The 19480-nt window shown below is 33.7% G+C and overlaps 1 protein-coding gene across 4 annotated transcripts; it reads right to left on the reverse strand.

Annotated features, from left to right (window-relative positions):
• Window positions 1-5079: 5079 nt before the first annotated feature.
• LOC114191583 (guanylate-binding protein 4) lies at window positions 5080-15195 on the reverse strand. Of its 4 annotated transcripts, XM_028080838.1 has the most exons (18): window positions 15096-15195; window positions 14855-14994; window positions 14092-14194; window positions 12982-13051; window positions 12835-12873; window positions 12627-12744; window positions 12491-12548; window positions 11644-11708; window positions 11447-11453; window positions 11275-11335; window positions 9436-9495; window positions 9306-9325; window positions 9145-9210; window positions 8192-8359; window positions 7357-7614; window positions 6721-6933; window positions 5971-6242; window positions 5080-5612 (listed from the first exon to the last, which is right to left on the reverse strand). In XM_028080838.1, the coding sequence occupies exons 2-18, from the start codon at window positions 14938-14940 to the stop codon at window positions 5471-5473; spliced, it is 1806 nt and encodes a 601-aa protein (XP_027936639.1). In that variant the 5' UTR covers window positions 14941-14994; window positions 15096-15195; the 3' UTR covers window positions 5080-5470. The 4 variants fall into 4 exon arrangements, with proteins under 4 accessions (XP_027936639.1, XP_027936638.1, XP_027936640.1 ...); XM_028080837.1 differs by having other exon boundaries at window positions 14855-15176; XM_028080839.1 differs by lacking the exons at window positions 12982-13051; window positions 14855-14994; window positions 15096-15195.
• Window positions 15196-19480: the final 4285 nt, after the last annotated feature.

Raw genomic sequence — 19480 nt, forward strand, 5'->3', positions numbered from 1 at the left:
CTGAAGATATGGTCAAACTTTATCTCCCAGACTATATAAACTTCAGGATCATTAGTTCCTTTAAATTTAGGAAGTTTGACTAGTATCTTTTCTCTTCTATTGTCTCGCTCAGGGTCAATCCACCTTCCTCTCCTTGGTTGAAAATTACGTGCCTCTTCTCTCCTGTTTCGGGGATTCTGACCATTTCTTCTAGGTATTACTTCTAGCTCATCGTCACCTATGTGGTGAGAATGAACCGATTTCGTTCGTCTTTTTATTCTTCTTTCTATCTCCTCTTGTCTTGCACTAACTGCTTTGGTGGTTGCTTGAAGTTACTCCATCTGTGTTTACATCACCTTTGTCACTTAAATGTAATAATTATTCACTTATTGTGTGTTTGGATGAGGCAATTTAAGAGAGTAATTTATTTATTTATTTAGAAAATTTGAAATTCTTTCTAGAAAAATGATATGTTTGGATGACAAAATTAAAAGGAAATTGAAATTGAGAAATTTTAAGAAGGTATTTCAAATAACTAAAATACTATAATTTGAAATTCACTCAAAAAAGAATGAAATTGAAATTCCTCAAGTTGTGGAATTGCTCATTGGTTAGGACAAAAAAAATCTCTATAGGTCCAAAAAGTTGAATCAAGTCGGACAAAAGGTCGACTCGAGTTGGCTTGGCCTAGGTCGAAGCTCGAACTGGGTTAACCCAGGCTGAAGGTCGAGTTGGGTCGGCATGGGTCGTAGGTCAAATTGAGCCGAGTCGGATCTAACTGAATTGAAGGTCTAGACGAGTCGGGTAGGCCTAAAGGTCGAGCCAGCCGAGGCTAAAGTTTGAGTCGGGTCAAAGGTTGAGTCGAGTTGAAGGTCAACTTGAATCACAAGTCAAGACGAGTCGTACCAAATCCAAGGTCAAGTTAAATTAAGTTAGACTCAACGGTAGAATTGAGTTAGCCGCAAAATAGAAATCACATTATTTTATCCAAAAAAGAAAATTGAAATTTAAAATACTTCAATTACTTCATCCAGACTAATTATTTTAAAAATGAAGAAAATTCCTCCTTGAATCTTTAGCCCAATTTAATCTCCAAACATTAGAAATGCATGAATTTAGTCCTTTTAACCAAATTTTGTGAAGTTTATTTTATTAGTATTATAGTGTTTGATTTAGTCTCACATTGCTAAGTATTGTGAGATGTAGTTATCTATTTTTCTATATAAGCAACCCTATGTAAAGCTTGAGATACACATAGAAATAAAATACTTCCTAGTGTAATCGTGGATGTAGGCATACACATTGTATGCTAAACCACGCTAAATTCTTGTGTCATTTATTTTTCTCTCCTTTATTCTTTACTTTGTTGTCTTATACCTAACAATTGGTATTAAGAGCCATTTTCTTAGTATGTTATGTGGTTGTAGCTTTGTATGAGTTTAGAGAAGTAGTGGGAGCTTTCTTTGAAATCAACGAGAGCAATGGCATGGGAAGAAGGGAAGGTGAGGATTGAGAAGTTTGATGGCAGTGACTTCGGGTTTTGGAAGATGCAGATAGAGGACTACCAATATTAGAAGAAGTTGTATCTACCCTTAACAGGACAAAAGCCAAACAACATGGAGCAGCCAGAATGGGAGTTCTTAGATCGGCAAACACTCAGTGTGATCCAACTAACATTAGCCAAGAATGTTGCGTTCAACATCATGAGCGAGAAAATAACAGTAGATTTAATGTAGGCATTGTCAAATATGTTTGAGAAGCCATTTGTAGCCAATAACGAGAATTTGATTCGCAGGCTAGTCAACCTCAAAGTTGGTGAAGGTAACTCAGCTACTAATCATATTAGTGAATTTAATACAATTATTGCGCAGTTGACATCAGTGAAGATAACATTTGATGATAAGGTGAAAGCCATAATTTTATTATCATCTCTTTCGAAATGCTGGAGTGCAATTGTTACTGCAGTTAGTAATTTTGCAAGTAATAGCAAGTTGAAGCTTGATAACATCCACAACTTGATCTTAAACTAAGATGTTAGAAGGAAAAGTTTAGTGGAATCTTCCAGTTCTAATTTTGGTTCAACATTAAGTATTGAAACTAGAGGAAACAGTAGCCAGAAAGGTCGTGATCAAGGCCGAGACAGATCAATGTCTAGAGGGAGATCACAAACAAAAGTCTGGAATGATATCACTTGTTGGAATTGTTAGAAAAAATGGTCACTTTACAAATCAATGTAGGGTTTCAAGGAAGCACAACAACAAAAAGAAGCAAGATGATGATCACTCAGCAAATGCAACAATTGATGAAATTGAAGATGTACAATTATGTAGTTTAGATAGTTCTATTGACTCATGGATTATATACTCAGGTGCGTCATTTCATATTACATCTTCCTTAGAACTATTATCTAACTATGTTTTAGAAAAGTTTGGGAAGTTCTACTTTGCAGATGGAAAATCTCTTAATATTATAGGAAGAGATGATATTAATATCAGAACCTCTAATGGAACCGTGTGGACTTTGAATAATGTCAGACATATTCTTGCTTTAAAGATAAACTTAATATATATATATATATATATATATAGGCCAGTTGAATGACGAGGGACATTACACCACTTTTGGAGACAGACATTGGAAGGTAATGAAAGGTAATCTTGTTGTTATTCATGGAAAGAAGCTAGGATCTTTTTACATGATTGCATATGAAGATATGATATTAGTTGCAAAAGTTGACAACAATTCCCTTTTGTGGCATCAAAGGCTTGGGCATATGAATGAGAAAGGAATGAAGCTCTTAATCTCAAAATGTAAAATACCTAACTTGAAGCATGTTGACGTTGGACCCTGCGAACATTGTATCTTTGGAAAGCAAAAAAAATGTTAGCTTCTTCAAAACAAGTAAGACGTCTAAAGTTGAAAAACTACAACTAGTGCATACAAATGTTTGGGGGTTAGCTCTAATGAAATCCCTTAGAGGTTCACAGTATTATGTAACCTTCATTAATGACTCCAAGAGAAAGCTATGGATCTATTTTCTTACAAATAAATATGATTTGTTTTTTGTGTTTAAAAGGTGGAAAAAGGAGGTTGACACTGAAAGAGGTTTAAAGGTTAAATGTTTTAAGTCTGATAATGGAGGAGAATATGGCAGTAGTCCATTTAAAGAGTTTTGTTTAGAGAATGGGATCAGAATGATCAAGATAGTTCCAAGGGCACCAGAAAAAATCAGTGTGGCAGAAAGAATGAATAGAACCTTAGATGAGATAGTAAGATGTATGACAATTCAATCAGGATTACCCAAGGTATTTTGGGCAAACGCAATAAACACAACAACCTATCCATAAATAGAGGACCATCAAAGTTATCTAGAGTATACTAGTTGTAGAAAATCTTCATCTAGAGCAGTTGATTGTTGGTGCTAATATGGCATAAATTTACAGACTGAAGAAACAATTATCAGAAAATTTTGAAATGAAGGATCTTGGTCCAGCCAAGCAAATTCTTGGTATGAGAATCTCTAGGGATAGATCCGAAGGTATTCTGAACTTATCTCAGAAAAAATATATAGAAAATTTGCTCAGTAGATTTAATGTTGGAAATGCTAAAACCAAGAATACACCTTTAGGAACTCACTTAAAGTTTTCAAAAAGACAATCTTCTCAGACAGAGGAAGAAGAAAGTCACATGTCTAAAGTGCCATATGCACATGTAATAGGGAGCTTAATGTATGTTATGGTTTACACCAGACCTAACATGGCACATGCACTGGGAGTTGTGAATAGGTTTTTATCAAATCCAGAAAAAAAAAGCATTGGGAAGGTGTGAAGTGGATATTGAGATATTTGAAGGGCACTTCAAATATGCATTTGTCTTTTAAAAGAAGTAATCTCACTTTACAATGGTTTTTTGATGCAGACTTGGGAGCTAATCTGGATGGTAGAAAGAGCACAACAAGTTACACTTTTAAATTGGGTGCTACAACTATTAGTTGGAAGTATAAACTTTAAGGATGAGTTTCCCCTTCAAATACTAAAATTGAGTATGTAGTTATCTCAGAAGCAACGAGGGAGATGATGTGGTTAAAGAACCTTCTAAAAGAAGTTGACTCTCCGTTGTTCAATGACAGTCAAAGTGTTATTTGTCTTGCTAAAAATCTAATTTTTAATTCTAGATGCAAGCACATTGAATTGAAGTATCATTTTATTAGAAACCTGATATATGATGGAGACTTGTTTATGTTGAAGATTCCAAGTGTAAAGAATGCAACTGATATGTTGACCAAGACTATCCCAACAAATAAGTTGAGGCTTTGCATTGCCTCAGCTTCAAGTAAATTGATGATGAAATTACTATACTAGATGGTAATGTAAATCAAACTCCAAATGAAAGAATTGTTAATATTATAGTGCTTGATTTAATTTCACATCGCTTAGTATTATAAGAAGTGGTTATCTATCTATTTTGCTATACAAGCAACCTATGTAAAACTTGAGATACACACAAAAATAAAATATTTAACGTAAGCATACACATCGTAACCACATTAAATTCTTATATCATTTATTTTTCCCTCCTTTAGTTTTTCCTTTATTGTTTTATTCCTAAATAATTTAACATTTCAAACATTTTTAATGATAACATTTTAGTTCTTTGTATTGTTTGATATATTTAAACTTTAACTGTTTGAAAAGTTAAATAAATTTAATAAAATTTGATTAAAAAGACTAAATTCATGTATTTTTAAAATTAAGAAACTAAATTAAACTAAAATTTTGAAAAAAGACTAATTTTAATTTTCACCAAAAATCAAGAAACAAAAAACATATTTAACCCTTTAAATATCAAATCAATATTTAGTTGTAAACAATATTAACATTAAAGCATGATATATATATATATATATATATATATATATATATATATTATAGGATTTTTATTTAATAACACCATTAATGCTAGTTTTACAGAAATTACAGTATTGAATTACTAACATCAAAAAGAATGTAACTGTGGAGGTATTCCCCATCCCGCAACGTGGATAAACCCCCGAGTACGTTGTGATATCAGGGATCGCTTACTTACCAACTGCAAACAAGAAAAAAGAATAAACATTTTTTCCTTTCTACTTTAAATTTACCAGTTTACACGACAACACATGATTGTGGCACAGCACATTGTATATAACATGTAATTTACTCTACAATCCTATATAAGTAATTGGGAAATGATACAGAAATAAAATCAGATACAGTGCCATTGTGGCAACAAAGAACATCTGTGAGGGGCCAAAGTCGTAGAAGTTACTTTAGAGGTCAGTCACCCTCGGTTCACCTTTTTTTACAGTCGGCAGAAGAACCTTTTCGAGATGAAGGGGCCAGCGAGCTCCAAGTAAAAATAAAATAAATAGCTCGCCATATAGAACAACAAATTGCAGAGCAGCATGCCAAACTCTTGAAACACGCCGCTAACTGCAACCATCATCACAGATTTAGTCTGTTCGTGGTCGATTAGAACCATTTTTATTGTTTCTGTATAAAGGTAATAGCCACTGGGAACCATGTTTCCTTTTCCCAAAACACCGCCAATAAAGAATAAACAAAAACAGCACTGCACCTATAGGAATAGCCCATCTGTTTTTATCACCAAAAGTATTATATATCAATACAAATATACCATCATTGCACAAAAACTCAAACAAGATAGGTGATCATCGTTAAAGACAAGCATGGAACAGATTACTTTTAATAACAATTATCATGTATAGAAAAATCGAACTAAGGTGGAATTCGGGCAAAAGAAAGTGAAACTAATGCATTTACATGTTTTCTATCACCCCTAGGTTTCTTGCTTTCAACTTTTCATTAGCATGAATGAAATGCAGAAATTTAACACTAACCAATCATATCTAAAGTGGATTTTAATAGCAACTGATACAAAGGTTTTGACATAAATTCAATTCGAGGAGGCAAAGGAAAAGGTTCAAATTACCTGTCAAGATCCAGGACAGGGCTGTAAACCACAGTTTCCCAAGTTGCAACTATGAAATGCCAAACTGGGTTATAGTAAAGTGCCTCTGCTGACCAAAACATTCTTGTGTATGTCTCCAAAAATATGAAGAGTGCCCATGCTCCAATTTCAATCAAAATGAATTTTATAAAAAAGCGGCCAATCACTACCATAACTAGAGAGAAGGCCACCAACCAATTGAAGAGTCTTTGGTTGTAATCCTTTATAAACAGAGACCGAGACTTCCCCAACATCTGCATAGCCATTAGTTACAACAAAAAACATAAGAATTTGAACCAATCTCTCATTCAGGGAAATTAAGAATTAGCAAAATTTAGTTACTCCGTGGAGAATTGCAATAGTTCCATTTTTAATGTTAAGTAAGCCCAATATGGCCAAACTGGTCAACTTGAAATATATAAGGAATACTGTTACCTACACTAAGAATAGAGACACAGACTGACAGAAAATACGAAATTATCATTTTTACGTACTGAGATGAGGCTGTGAACTCCAACGTTAAGTTAAATACAAAAGGTAATAATAACAAAGAATAAGCCTTGCAGGTAATAGAGTGATACAGACAGACACATGAAATTAATTATTTTTGTATACTGAGATAAGACACCTTAAACTCCGATGTTCAAGTAAATACATAAGGTAATAATGACAAACATAACCCCCGCAAGTGATAAACTAGAGAGAAAAAAAAACACTGTTAATTTATCAGACCTTCATCATGCGTTGCTCATATTTTGCTTTCGAAGGTCCAACACATTCATGCTTAAAACTATTATTGCATTGCAGGAAACCTGCATTAAATTTTGCCAAGGAAGGAAGTTTGAGAACTTGAAGTTGATCCATTTTGTCCTCACATCTGGTGTACAGACCTTCACACAGCTTTGAAGATTGAAGCTCATTTTGCACAACAACATGCTTATACACCTGCATAATTATCCCCAACAAATTTTAAGTTTAAATCATCAGATTCGAATTCCAGGATCAGGGAAGAGCGGAGCAAATGTCCAGAGTCACCAAATCAACAAGTATAACCCTAATATGGTATATTTTACTAGGTACAATTCCTTACAATCTCACTGTTCTGACTCTACCACTGTGCACGCTATGATAAGATTCAATTAGCCCACAAGATCTTTGTTATTTTCCAAACATATAAAATACCAGTAAAGAGAATTTATTTATTAACTTAATTCATTTAATTTTGGAAAGAACCATTTTAAACTAAAAACATAAAATACATTTGACAGAGAAAACCACTGAACTAGCTTTTGCTAATACAACTTCAATAACAGAAATAAACCAAGGATATTTTGAGCCTTCAGCCTACTATAATAATTCAAACGCTACCTGTTGGATTTCTTCATCCAGCTGCACAACTGATTTCTTTGCATGGTGACGACCAAAATGCTGCTGATCAAAAACTTGCAGGACTTCATCTTTAGTCCTATTATGGGCCCCTTGCAGAGATTCCTCAGTAAGAGGTAGAACTACCGTTGCCATCTTTTCACTGTATAACTTCAGACATTTCTCAAGAATATTCTTGTTGAAAACCTCAACGAGAGAGCCTGTTGATGGAATTTCTCCTTTGTTCAAGGCTTCAAGTATCTAAATATGAAAAGATAAAATAAGTGGTGTAATGGAGATTCACAGAATGAAGTCACATCAAAAGCATTAATTCATTTAATCATTAATCTAAATCTGACCATAATAGAAATGACGAGTGAAATACTCACAAAATAAAGATTCTTGTAAGAGAAAGAGAAAACGGTAAAATATGAGCACCTCGTTAAGTGTCAAGTTTAGAAAAATATTAGGAATAAATTAATTATACTCTCACCAATGAAAACAATTGCAGAAGACATTCAAAAACTTGAAGTATAACTGCTTCACATATTGATTCATTCTCTTTAAGAAAACCAATAATTACATAAAGGATGAAAAGAGAAGCATATCACAATGAATGATTCAGCCATCATTTGTCCTACGTAATTGATCTGCAAATTCTATTGTACAATAATTACGAGATCGAAGAACATGCAGAGTCTTCTTTAAAGTTTCTCCATTGATTATTATTAAAAGAAACGTGTACACTCTGTAAATATTTTGATACTTCACTCCATACACAATTATGATCAATTTGTTATTACTCTCTCCTCTAATAGGAACATCCAAAATGAAGTACCTGCTCTAAAAAGGAGACAAACTCCTTTCCAGTTAGAGTCTTTCCCTGTACAATCTTTGGAGAGATTATGCTAGCAACAAGCTCTTTCAATTGCTCCCTTCTCTTGACATATAATTGATCGAGCTCCATATCCTTCATATCACAAAGCTTTGTCCGCTGAAGATGTGGCTGTTAACATCAAGCCTCGACGATTAGATATATCAATTCAGAAATGGTTTTATCAAAATTAAAGACTACATAACATATTCATAAACTTTCCATCAAGAAATATGCATACATAGATGGCAACTACTATGCCAGACAGGTGAATAAAAAAAAAAACTATATATAATTATTAATTGAGAAAACACCTAAACTCGTTTGTCAGAAATAAACTACTTCCAATACTACAATATCATTCTTCATGACCAAAAAAGCCAAAGGTTTTTCCCAATGACACAATCCTAATAAAGAGAGCAGTTAAATAACAATACAAATAAAGAACTCAGCCTTTATGCCTTATAGGCTTAACCTGCCACTGGTGCTCCTCAAATACATTTCAGAACTAAGCAGAAGATAACACAATAGGGATGAAAAATGGTTATGCGCCTAATGGTCCAAGTTTGGACACTAATATCATTTGTAAGTTTATCTTCTAAATCCTAAATCAAGACATTGAAATGAGAAGACAATAGTGTCCACAGCAGAATACGCGAGATTTTTCTTGTGATAGCTCGAAGAAAACCACACAGGCAACATGTTACTGTCAGATAAACTTAAAACATTGTTATTTTTCTTTGCCACATATATGACGTACAATAGGGTAGTTAATATATAACTACAATAGATTCCATCTTCATGCCATTTTATTTACGCTCATAGCTCCATATAACAGAAATCAAGATAAGGAACACCAAATTTGGGTTGAAAAAGAAGGGAATCAAAGAAAATTTGAACAAAGGGACCGGACATACTTGCGGTAAGCTAAAGGCAGTGCTGTTGTCACCCATAACAGCCAATGAATCTCGGATTTGATTGACCTGATGGAGTTGACTTTTAGTGTTATAGAAAATATTCAATCCCAGACTGTACTATTTTACTGATAATTGGAAACTGAATTTAGAAGATAAAATACCACATCAATATTTTTGTTCCCTGCAATTAAGTAGTAAGAAAACCTTCCATCAGATCAATGAATTTAAAACAAATGGAAACCCATGCCATGGAAAAAGTAAATTTTATGCAAACAAGTGGTGTAAACAAACCATCAGTATTGGGGACTCTTTTGAGAGCTTCATTCACCATTTCTTGGACCGATTTCCCTTCTGTAGACAATTAAGGAAAATATCACATTTCTTGTCCATTCACATATAACTGGCTGCTTACGCAAGCACTTTGAGCTAGAAGAAGTCAATTCACAAGCCTATTTTTACCATATGTCGAAACTCAAATTTTATTTCAAACAAAAATGGATTGCAAGGATCAAACTTTTGGCTACTTAATCAAAAGCTCTAACATCATATCAAGGACCAACAATCCTAAAGCTTAATATGTGAGGTGAAGACTTGTGAATGATTTTATTATGTCTCTAATAATTGACAAGTGCAGTAACAAGGTATGTGATGCCTACAATCCATTACTAACTCAAGCATTTAATGGGATGGCAGATTGGTGACCGGGAACAAGAGGGATAAAAGACGTGTCATAGAAAATAAAACAGGAGTAACAAAATTATTAATTAACTTCTTCAGATTCTATCTAAATTATGTGACATTGCCTGTGAGATTTCGTTGTGGACATGATTGATACAAGCTGAGGCTATGTTCAACTATTTATTGATTCCCATTAATAATCTCATTTGTTATATTTCGTTGTGGCTAGAATGTTTCCATGGTTATGTATTCTGAATATGGGACGAGCTGACTGTCAACTTGTCACATTTGTGGCAGTCCATTGATTCAAAAATACCAAAGGATTCGTTGTAAAACCATGTGCTATGAAAGGAAAGAAATCATGAAGTGTTCATTGTAGTAAAACCCAGCAGCTGTGTTGTTGCTCTCAACCTAGCCACCCTCTACAAGACTGAAAATGGACTTCCACCATATTTCAATAGACTCAGTATGTAATTGGTGAATATAAATTCCTTATGACCAATTATCAACTATCTAAGATTGTGGAAAAGCTAGACAATATTTGCACGAGCTACACTTTTCATGGCTATCATAAGAATTATGAACCATCCAAAACCAAATTCTAACTAATTTTCCTTCGGTTTAAGTTCACAAGAAAGAGCAGAATCCTCAACTCGTCTTTAGCTTTGCCAGTAGTGACTTGGGCCTCCATGATACCCAAGTTCCTATCATAGCATCACCCATAAGAGCTGACATCTCGACAGCTTTCACTATATGACACTAATCAAAACCCTTGATAGATAGCTTTTTGCTAGACACCGACAACCAGCTCCAATATCCATTAGCAAGTACCCAAGCACAAGAGCAACTCACCCTCAAAAGCTAGCTATAAAGAGAGAAGAATCAAACACTTAAATACTCTACCGAGCATCCCATACAACTCAATGTGGGACTTGAACACCCTATAATACCCAAGTTCCTTTCACAATGCAAATTGCTTCTACTCGTATTGTTTCACAAGAAAAATAAAACAAAATTGGATTAATCCCATTATGTCTTTTATTAGTTCCAATTATCAACCCGCTTAAACTACAAATTTCTTGACAGGCAAAGAATGTCTTACATACATAGCAAGTTAGATGTATGCAACTTATATGCACCAACTTAAAGGACTATCTTGAGATTATATGGGATGTAAGAGATTGGACCAAGTTTCTTTGTAAATTTGATTGATAAAGGCTGAGAATACTGAGATGTTAGAATATTTGTTGTTTGCTGTAAATATCTCCTTTAATTTTCATTGTATACATAATTAGGCTCGAATATTTTCCTGATTATGTATAACTCTTTCCATATTTTTTGGGATCTATCTTGTCTTATTGTAATTATATAATTACAAGCCTGACTTGCTGACTCTCAAGCAAGTTTTTCCCTCAGCTCTAAGTCTCCAATTTCTGTACCAAGTTAACTTACGTAAAAAATCACGTTGGATGAGCCATAACAGCTTAGCAGGTTCAAATGCAACATCTTGACCCTATAAAATATCCAAACATTCAAATATAAATCAATTTATCAATGACAAAGTTTGCATTAAAAAAATACAAAGAAAGGAATATTAGATAACAACTCTAAGGCCTTGGCTTACCTTCACTCTGTTCAACACACAGGAGTTGCATATTTAGGATGAGAAAAATTTGCAAATTAAACAAACAAGTTAGTAACTATGACTTAACCCCAAAAGAAGTGGTTTTACAGAGCAATATTAAAGGGACAGGGAGAGCAGCATTGATAATTCAAGATAAAATTATCAATAACAAACAAAAAGTTTATCAAAATGCAGACCTCCCATAAAATTCTTCAGCTAGCTCGACCGCAAAAGAGAGTCTAGAGATGTCAGCTTCACGTATCTGAACACACAAAATTAACATTTCAGTCTGACCTAAAATTGAAGAGTTCAAGACTATTCAGTTTCTAACAAGTTGAAACTTGATATCAGAACATTTTATTCAAAAACAAAAAACTTATCTGTTCTCAATCGTTCAGACAGAAGGTGCAATGCCCAATTTGTTACAAATTTTTAGAATTGTAAATACCAGGTATATTTATTCTGCCCACATTGGAATAAGGTAATTTGTAGATGAAAGTGGGCCAAAAAATGGGTGAACAGAGATACCTGGTTAGAAGTCACAAAACCGGAAGCCAAGAAGGAAGGAGAGAAAGACACCTCTCTCTCTCTCACTCTGGTATTTCAAAGTATTTCCCTCTTGTACTTAAATGTACATTGCCCAAAGTTCAAACTAACTAATTATCAATATAGTTCTCAACACAGTATATATTCAAAATAACAGCTAATATTTGGGAACTGGGTAATTTCTAGCTTTAGTTTTTATTAGGTGTCTAGAAATCCTAGCAAATCTACAGAAGTCTAAACATTGTAAAACCCTAAATATAACCAATCTAGTACATCATAGGAGTATTTATAATATTAGAATCAGTCATCAAATTATTAATATATAAATTTAATGAGTGCACATGCTTCAATTTCATGGGTTCCCAAATCCTTTCTCCAACCCATACTCAGTATCCTCGCTTTAAAAGCATCCCTGATACCAATTCTGTTGTGCATTTGACATTACATGATAAACACCAGCAATAAACAAGAAATTGGGAGATGACAGCAATTACTAACCGTCTCAGGCAAATTATATATAAGCACAGAACTCAAGACAGTTGCCAGAGCAAATATCCTGCAAAAGAAAGTCAACAAAAAAATCACACATACCATTCAACACAGAAAACAGCATGCATGCTCAAAAAGCAATTACCGATCATCATATACATTGGACTTCCCCACACTTTCAAATCCTTCGGTGTCAAGGTAAAAGACAGAAGTTCTTACTCCATTAATGTCCAAATCTATAGGTGTTCCCCAAACCCATATTCCTGAACGAGTGAACCAAAAGATTAAAAATATATTTCAAAATACTATATCCAATTAAGTATATCATACGAAAAATGGCAATCTCTACCTACCTTTTGTCTTGGTGTCACGCATGTGCCCAACACCAAATCCTAGCAAAATAAAAATATCACGTTAAACCTTTCAACCAAACATATATTCCAAAACAATCCCAAAATATGGGTATTGTGGGAAAAATCTAGTAGCTATAAAAGATACACCTTCGTAACAAGAAAGAGAGAGAAGTTGATTAAGCAAAAAAGATTTTCCAGAACGATACGGCCCAATCACCTGATAAAAAGAACCATAAAAAGATAAAAGCTGAGCCCATAAAGAGGTAGACAGTGAATTAACAACATTTCTTCAATACTGCGCAAGTTTACTTCAGTATGAATCACTAATAAAAATTGATGTTGTGTGATTACCAATAACATTAAAATAATTATCAATTAGGAAGCAGTTATATAGGTTCCTATAGTGAAACTATAACACAATAAAACAATTCAATCACAGACAAAAATACAATGAGGGGAAAGGAATGAAAAATGACAAATATGGCTTCACTCCTGAACTGGTAGACTTACACTTACCTAGCATTTAAACTATTTAAACACTCTTGAAAAGATAAATGATTACGATTCTCTCACATTACTTACTAAGATGGGAGGGTAATGTAAGGTACTCATGTCCATGTCCATGTCATAAGAGAGAGACACTAGCAAAATTGATGGACCCTACATGAACGACAGAGGATCTTAACATAATTGATTTTGTCCTTTCCTCTCATAATATGACCTGATGGTCCGGATTTGAAGACGAAGTGTAAAACTGAAAATAGTTTAGGGAACAAATATCAAGACTCACAGCATATGGAGGCGGGGAGAGACTGGATCATCAACATGTGTAGTTTTTGAACCTTCCATAAATTTTAATCTCTTGAGAAGTTTTTTTGTCTCATCTTATAGGGAAGGAAATGATCATCTTAATTTATGAAATATCAAAACATCCACACTTAGAAAAACACTTGTACAGGAATAATTCTTAAAAGATTAATTCATTCAAATATCTTTATATGACCACACTCTGTATCAAGTGCAGAAGGCCAAATGCCTTTAACATTACATTCATGTTTCAAGTAGAATCTACGGCCTACTGCTGCCTATCAAGTGTTAGAACAAACAAAATAGATCAAATGTTTACATATTTATCAGCCTTATGTGACAAACACAGTAGTAAGGAATTGTCAACAAGGATGACACTCATCCGCATAAACAGCAGGCGTAAGTCTAAAACACAGATAAAGCAAGCTTTACAGTTTCAGTAAAACATACCGCCACTGCAGCAATGGGGTTGGTTATTCTCTCGATAGCCTCCAAACCTTCTCTTGAAAGACGAAGTTTTGTGTGACCAGGATCAGGTTCCACAATGGGAAAGCTGCGCATACAAAAAATGGCAAGAATAAGTAAAATTCCCCACAACGTGAAACCAAAATTAAAAACGCACTCCACATAAGGAAAAGAAAGAAACTCAGCAGTACAACGCCCTAGAGAAGGTCACTAAAACCACGTTTGGGAACAGACAAAGAATAACAATAGATCAAAGAAAGTTGTTCACTACATGCATAAATCATTAATAATAACAACAAACGAGTCCCATACTCCAAACGGATATACGCACACAGTGCACGTTATCGTTGGCACAACTCTAATGCGAAAACAACACCGTACTAAATCTACAAATATCAACACACATCTGAGGGAAAGCACAAATTCGAAAATGCTCTCTCTCTCGTTGTGGCCACAAGTCTGTAGTGTCTCTTTTCCTTATATTCGTGTTCTGAATTATTCAGCATGCCTACAAGTCAACGTACAATCAACATATCTCACACGTTACTGGCAAAAATCCCTGCCATCACCCTTCCTGTTTGTGTGAAACAGTTTTAGCATTGCGGAAAACAATGTAAGCATATCAAGGATCTAAAAGGTGAAGAAAAACAAAGTTTTGGAGGCTCAGATCTCGGAAATAGGAAAGAGAGCTGAATAGAAGTTGAATATGGCAGAAAGCGAAAGGAATGGAGAATTAAGCAATACTCACGCTTGGTGGAAATTCTCAATGGAGAATGAAGGAATGGGAGAGAGGCAGAGGAAGAGCAGAAGCAGAAGCGGAAAGGGAGAATCCATAATGCAGAGAGAGAGAAAGTTGTGTCTCTTCGTGTGCGGCTCTATCTGCGGAATCTGAAGGAAGGTGAAGGAGAATGAAGTTGGAGGGTTGAAGCAATGGTATTATTCATGACCAAGGGAAGAATGTGTTGGAAAATTGGGATCTGAAGCAAGACCTGCAGAAGGGGAAACGTTTTCTTTCTCACCGGTTAAACGAAGACCGTGTACAAAGGAAGGCCCAATCGGAGTTGCTATTCCCAAACTCATATATCTAAGTTCACACCCTAATTTTGTTAATATTCTTTGTCTACAAATTGCGCTATGGGATTTGTTTTGGTAATACGTTGACGTTTTCGAAACGTATTAAATGACATGTTGAAATATTTTATACTTTTGTGATATGGATCTTCAAGCTGATAAAATTCTGCAAAGTTTATCCACATTAATTTTTGCAATTGATTTGGTCATGCTTTGATAATCAATTTGAGACTTATATAATTAAGATATATTATAACAACGTTGAATTTGCATGTTTGAAAGGAACAAATCCCTCTTTTAAAATAAATTTGTTTAAACTCTAATACAAGTACTTGCTATTGATTTATTTTATTTTTATGTAGTACGATTTTGCTCTTGACTATAACAATGATAGAAAAAGTTTTTTTTCTTGTTATAAAACATGTGACGTAATAAAAGTAAAAATTGTGTTGTTAAATGATTTTTGTAGGAAATTATCATCATTTTCGTTCCAACTACTCCATTAGAATTTACAAAATAGTAAAAAGACAAAAATCCAATTTTCATCATTTAATTTACTTTTTCTATGATTTAATCCATTTAATATTCATTTTATTAAAAATTCAATCTATTTAAAATTCATTTTATTGGCCTGGATATCAATTTGATCTACATTTTATATATTTTATAGATTGGATATTCATTCTCTAAATCTAGATTTTCAAAATGGATAATCCAAAATATCCAATACAAATTTTCAATTTATATTTTTGGTTTGGTTAGGTTAAATGTTGAGACGGATTAACCCAAATTTAGTCGTATTTGATTGAGTTGGCGTGATCCTATACGAAATTTGGCCGAATTCAGCCAAATTCAGTCAAGTCGGTCCCGATCGAAATTTGGCGCAGCTGATCCTGGACAAAATTTGGAAGTATTCGGTTGAGTTCATCCCTACCCAAATTTGACTGCATTGGGCTGAGTCGACCTAGACAAAATTTGACTGTATTCGGTCGAAACAATCGCGACCAGATTTGGTTATATTCAGCCTAGTTAGCTCTAGTCAAAATTTGGTAGAATTCAATCGAGTTGGCCCCGAATAAGATTTGGTCGAGTCGGCCCTGGCCCAAATTTGGATGTATTCGGCTGAGATGACCTACGATGAAATTTGGTCGTATTCAAATGAGTCGGTCACGATCAAAATTTGGCTGTATTCAACCGAGTCGGCCACGACCGAAATTTGGCCGAATTCAGTCAAGTCGGCTCCGGTCAAAATTCGGTCGTGTTGGTCTCGACCAAAATTTGACCGAGTTGGTCAAGATCTGAATTTGGTCGTATTCGGCAGAGTCGATCACGACCAAAATTTGGTGATATTCAGGCAAGTCGGTCCTGACCTAAATTTGGCCGAATTCAGTTGAGTTGGTCATGACCAAAATTTGGTTGAGTCGACCCTTGCCCAAATTTAGTCGTATTCGATCGAGTAAGTCCCGAACGAAATTTGACTGTATTCAACTGAGTCGGTTGTGATCGGAAATTGGCCATATTCAGTCGAGTCGGTCCCGACCAACGAATTTAGAAAGTCAACCCTAACCGAAATTTGACTGATCAGACCTTAGCCCAAATGTGGCCATATTTGGCCAAGTCGGCTTTAACCAAAATTTGGTCGTATTAGGCAAAATTGGCTTTTGCCGAAATTGGGTCAAATCTAGTCAAGTCGATCTCGACTAAAATTTTTTCGAGTCAACATTGGCCCAAATTTGGTCACGTCGTCCTCAACCGAAATTCGATCGAATTTGGCCGAGTTGACCCTAAACAAAATTTGACTGAGTTGACCCCGACCGAAGGTAAGCCAAGTCCATCCCATGGTGAAATTTGGCCTCGTTGGCCCCGACAAAAAATCTGTCAAATTCTATGGTGTCGGCCATATGGACACAAGTTTTAGAAAATTTAATTTAAATTTATTTTATGAAAAATGAATTTTGAATTTTGAACTTGATCCAAATATTTGAATCTGGATTTAAGCTTGATCCAAATATTTGGATCTAAATTTTAAAAAAATTCAATCTTTCTGAAAAAATAGATTTGGATTAGATCATTAAAAATCTAATCCATAATCACCCCTAATAAAAGCATAAAACAATTTATGTACAATGAATGTGCAGAAATTCATTTACATAATTTCTGATAAATATTTAAATTTATCTTAACTTAGATATAAACTATTTTTAGTTATGAAAGATGTTAACTTTATTTTTGTATATGAAAATTTTCATTTATTAGATAAACTCATCAAAATAAGTTTTATGAAATATGCATGTTTACCAAATTCACATTGAGTTCATTCGTACGTGAACCCAATATTGAGTTCATTGGTCCAAACTTTTGGATTACCACAAGTTCATTAAAAGATGTGTTTGAAAACATGAAATTATGTAAAAGAAAATTAAAATATACTCAATCTCATTGAAGGATGTGTTTAAAACATTTAATTAAGCAGAAAATAATTAAAATATGCATAATTTATCTGACCATATATTTAACTATTTATGATTTAAATATATCCTCTCTTTTTTCTAAATCCCTGTAACGGTGTTAAGAGAGTTGAACAAATATCTCTAGGACAGTGAATGACAACTTGAATTAGATGTTGTACTTGATTCCAGGATTTAGGCTGATATTTAGGCATGCATGTCCTTAATTCAACAAGTGTGATAATGACTGGTACTCGATGTAGTTAGGCAATTTTTTTGGATAATTTTTTTTATTTTTTATTCATAAAGATAGTATTATTTACCATTTTTATAAATTATACTTTTATATATTTCTAGTTTTTAAATAAACTCAAATGTATTTATTATGTCAAATTAAAGGAGAATCTACACAATTATCGTCCATGTGTATCTGTATTTTTTAAAAGTTTATAATATATTATATTATAAATTTTTACAATATTTATAATTCTATGATAATATTCAATTCATGCAAAATTTAAAGAAGTATAATTAAATTTTTAAGAATTAATAAATAATAATAATTCTTAAAATAATTAATGAAGTAGGATTAAGTAATGACATTTGTATATTACTTGCATACATTATTTATCAAGTAAACGTGGAATGTATGTCATTTTATTTTTGGAGAAATATTTGTCATTTGAATGGTGTAGATTATCCTTTATTTATAAGTTATTTTTTTTAATGTGGTTCTTTTTGTTTTTTCTTTGTACTTTATCTACAACATTTAATTTTTATCTTTCTCTTTATTGTTTTAGTGTTGATTTTTCGTAATTTATGTTTCTCATTTTGTTATGCTATCTATTAAAATGAGAAAAAAAAACATTAAATATCGAAACCAAATTTAAAGTATTAGAGAAATACCAACCCTTTTAAAAAAATACATAATAATATTTTTAACAATCCTTACCTAGTTAAGTAATGAGTTTGAATCTCATGGTGATATACTTAAATATTCAAACATTACATTTTTATAAATAAATAATAAGTTTTAAATTAATCTTCTAACACAAAAACGCGAGGTCTGTTGTGAGGGAAATGTGAAAAATTGAAATTGTGAGCATTGTGAATGAGAAGAAAATTGTGAAATGGCTTGATGACCGGAGGTGGGTTGCAAGCAACCAGAGTTGGAATCACGACTTACAAATGGTTTTTTGCGTGCTTGACAAAGTTAGGTTGGCAATAAAGGAATCACGACTTATAGAGAAAGGGATATTTGCTTGGGACGAAGGATTCTCATGGTGAAGACGAAGCAATCATGTGTTAAAGACAAAGGTAATGTTTCTATTCATTTCATTTAGGGTTTTTGTTGGTTTGACGACGTAGGTGATGAATATGTTGGTGACATTTGTCGTTAATGTGTTATTTTTTGCCGCAAATGGGTTTTTCAATTTTATTTTTTCACATGGGAAAATTTGAAACATTTAAGGTGGAGGTTTTCGCTTTACCAGGGTGTGGAACAAAACTGTTGTGCGAGGAGTGGATCATGATAGGTGATCTTACTTCGAAGCATTGTCGATATCGAAAGAGGAGTTCAAATATGATGGAAGTTGAAATTGTGGTGGAAGCCAAAGAGAGGTGGGATGGATAAAGATTTAAGGCCTCTTGTTGTAGATAGAGATAAACTACAATTGTCTGAATATGTAGAAACAAGAAAGAGGGGGTGGAGATTTATGTTGAACATGTGGTGAGTACACCTGATACAATTGATTTTGTTAAATAGTCGTAAGGTGGTGTTGAGGGTGGTGCTCAAGAGGATGTGGAAGTTGTTGTTGTGAATGAGGAGGATGTGGAGGCTATAATTGTCATTAGTG

Source organism: Vigna unguiculata, chromosome 7 (genome assembly GCF_004118075.2).
Source record: "Vigna unguiculata cultivar IT97K-499-35 chromosome 7, ASM411807v1, whole genome shotgun sequence".
Taxonomy (NCBI): Eukaryota; Viridiplantae; Streptophyta; class Magnoliopsida; order Fabales; family Fabaceae; genus Vigna; species Vigna unguiculata.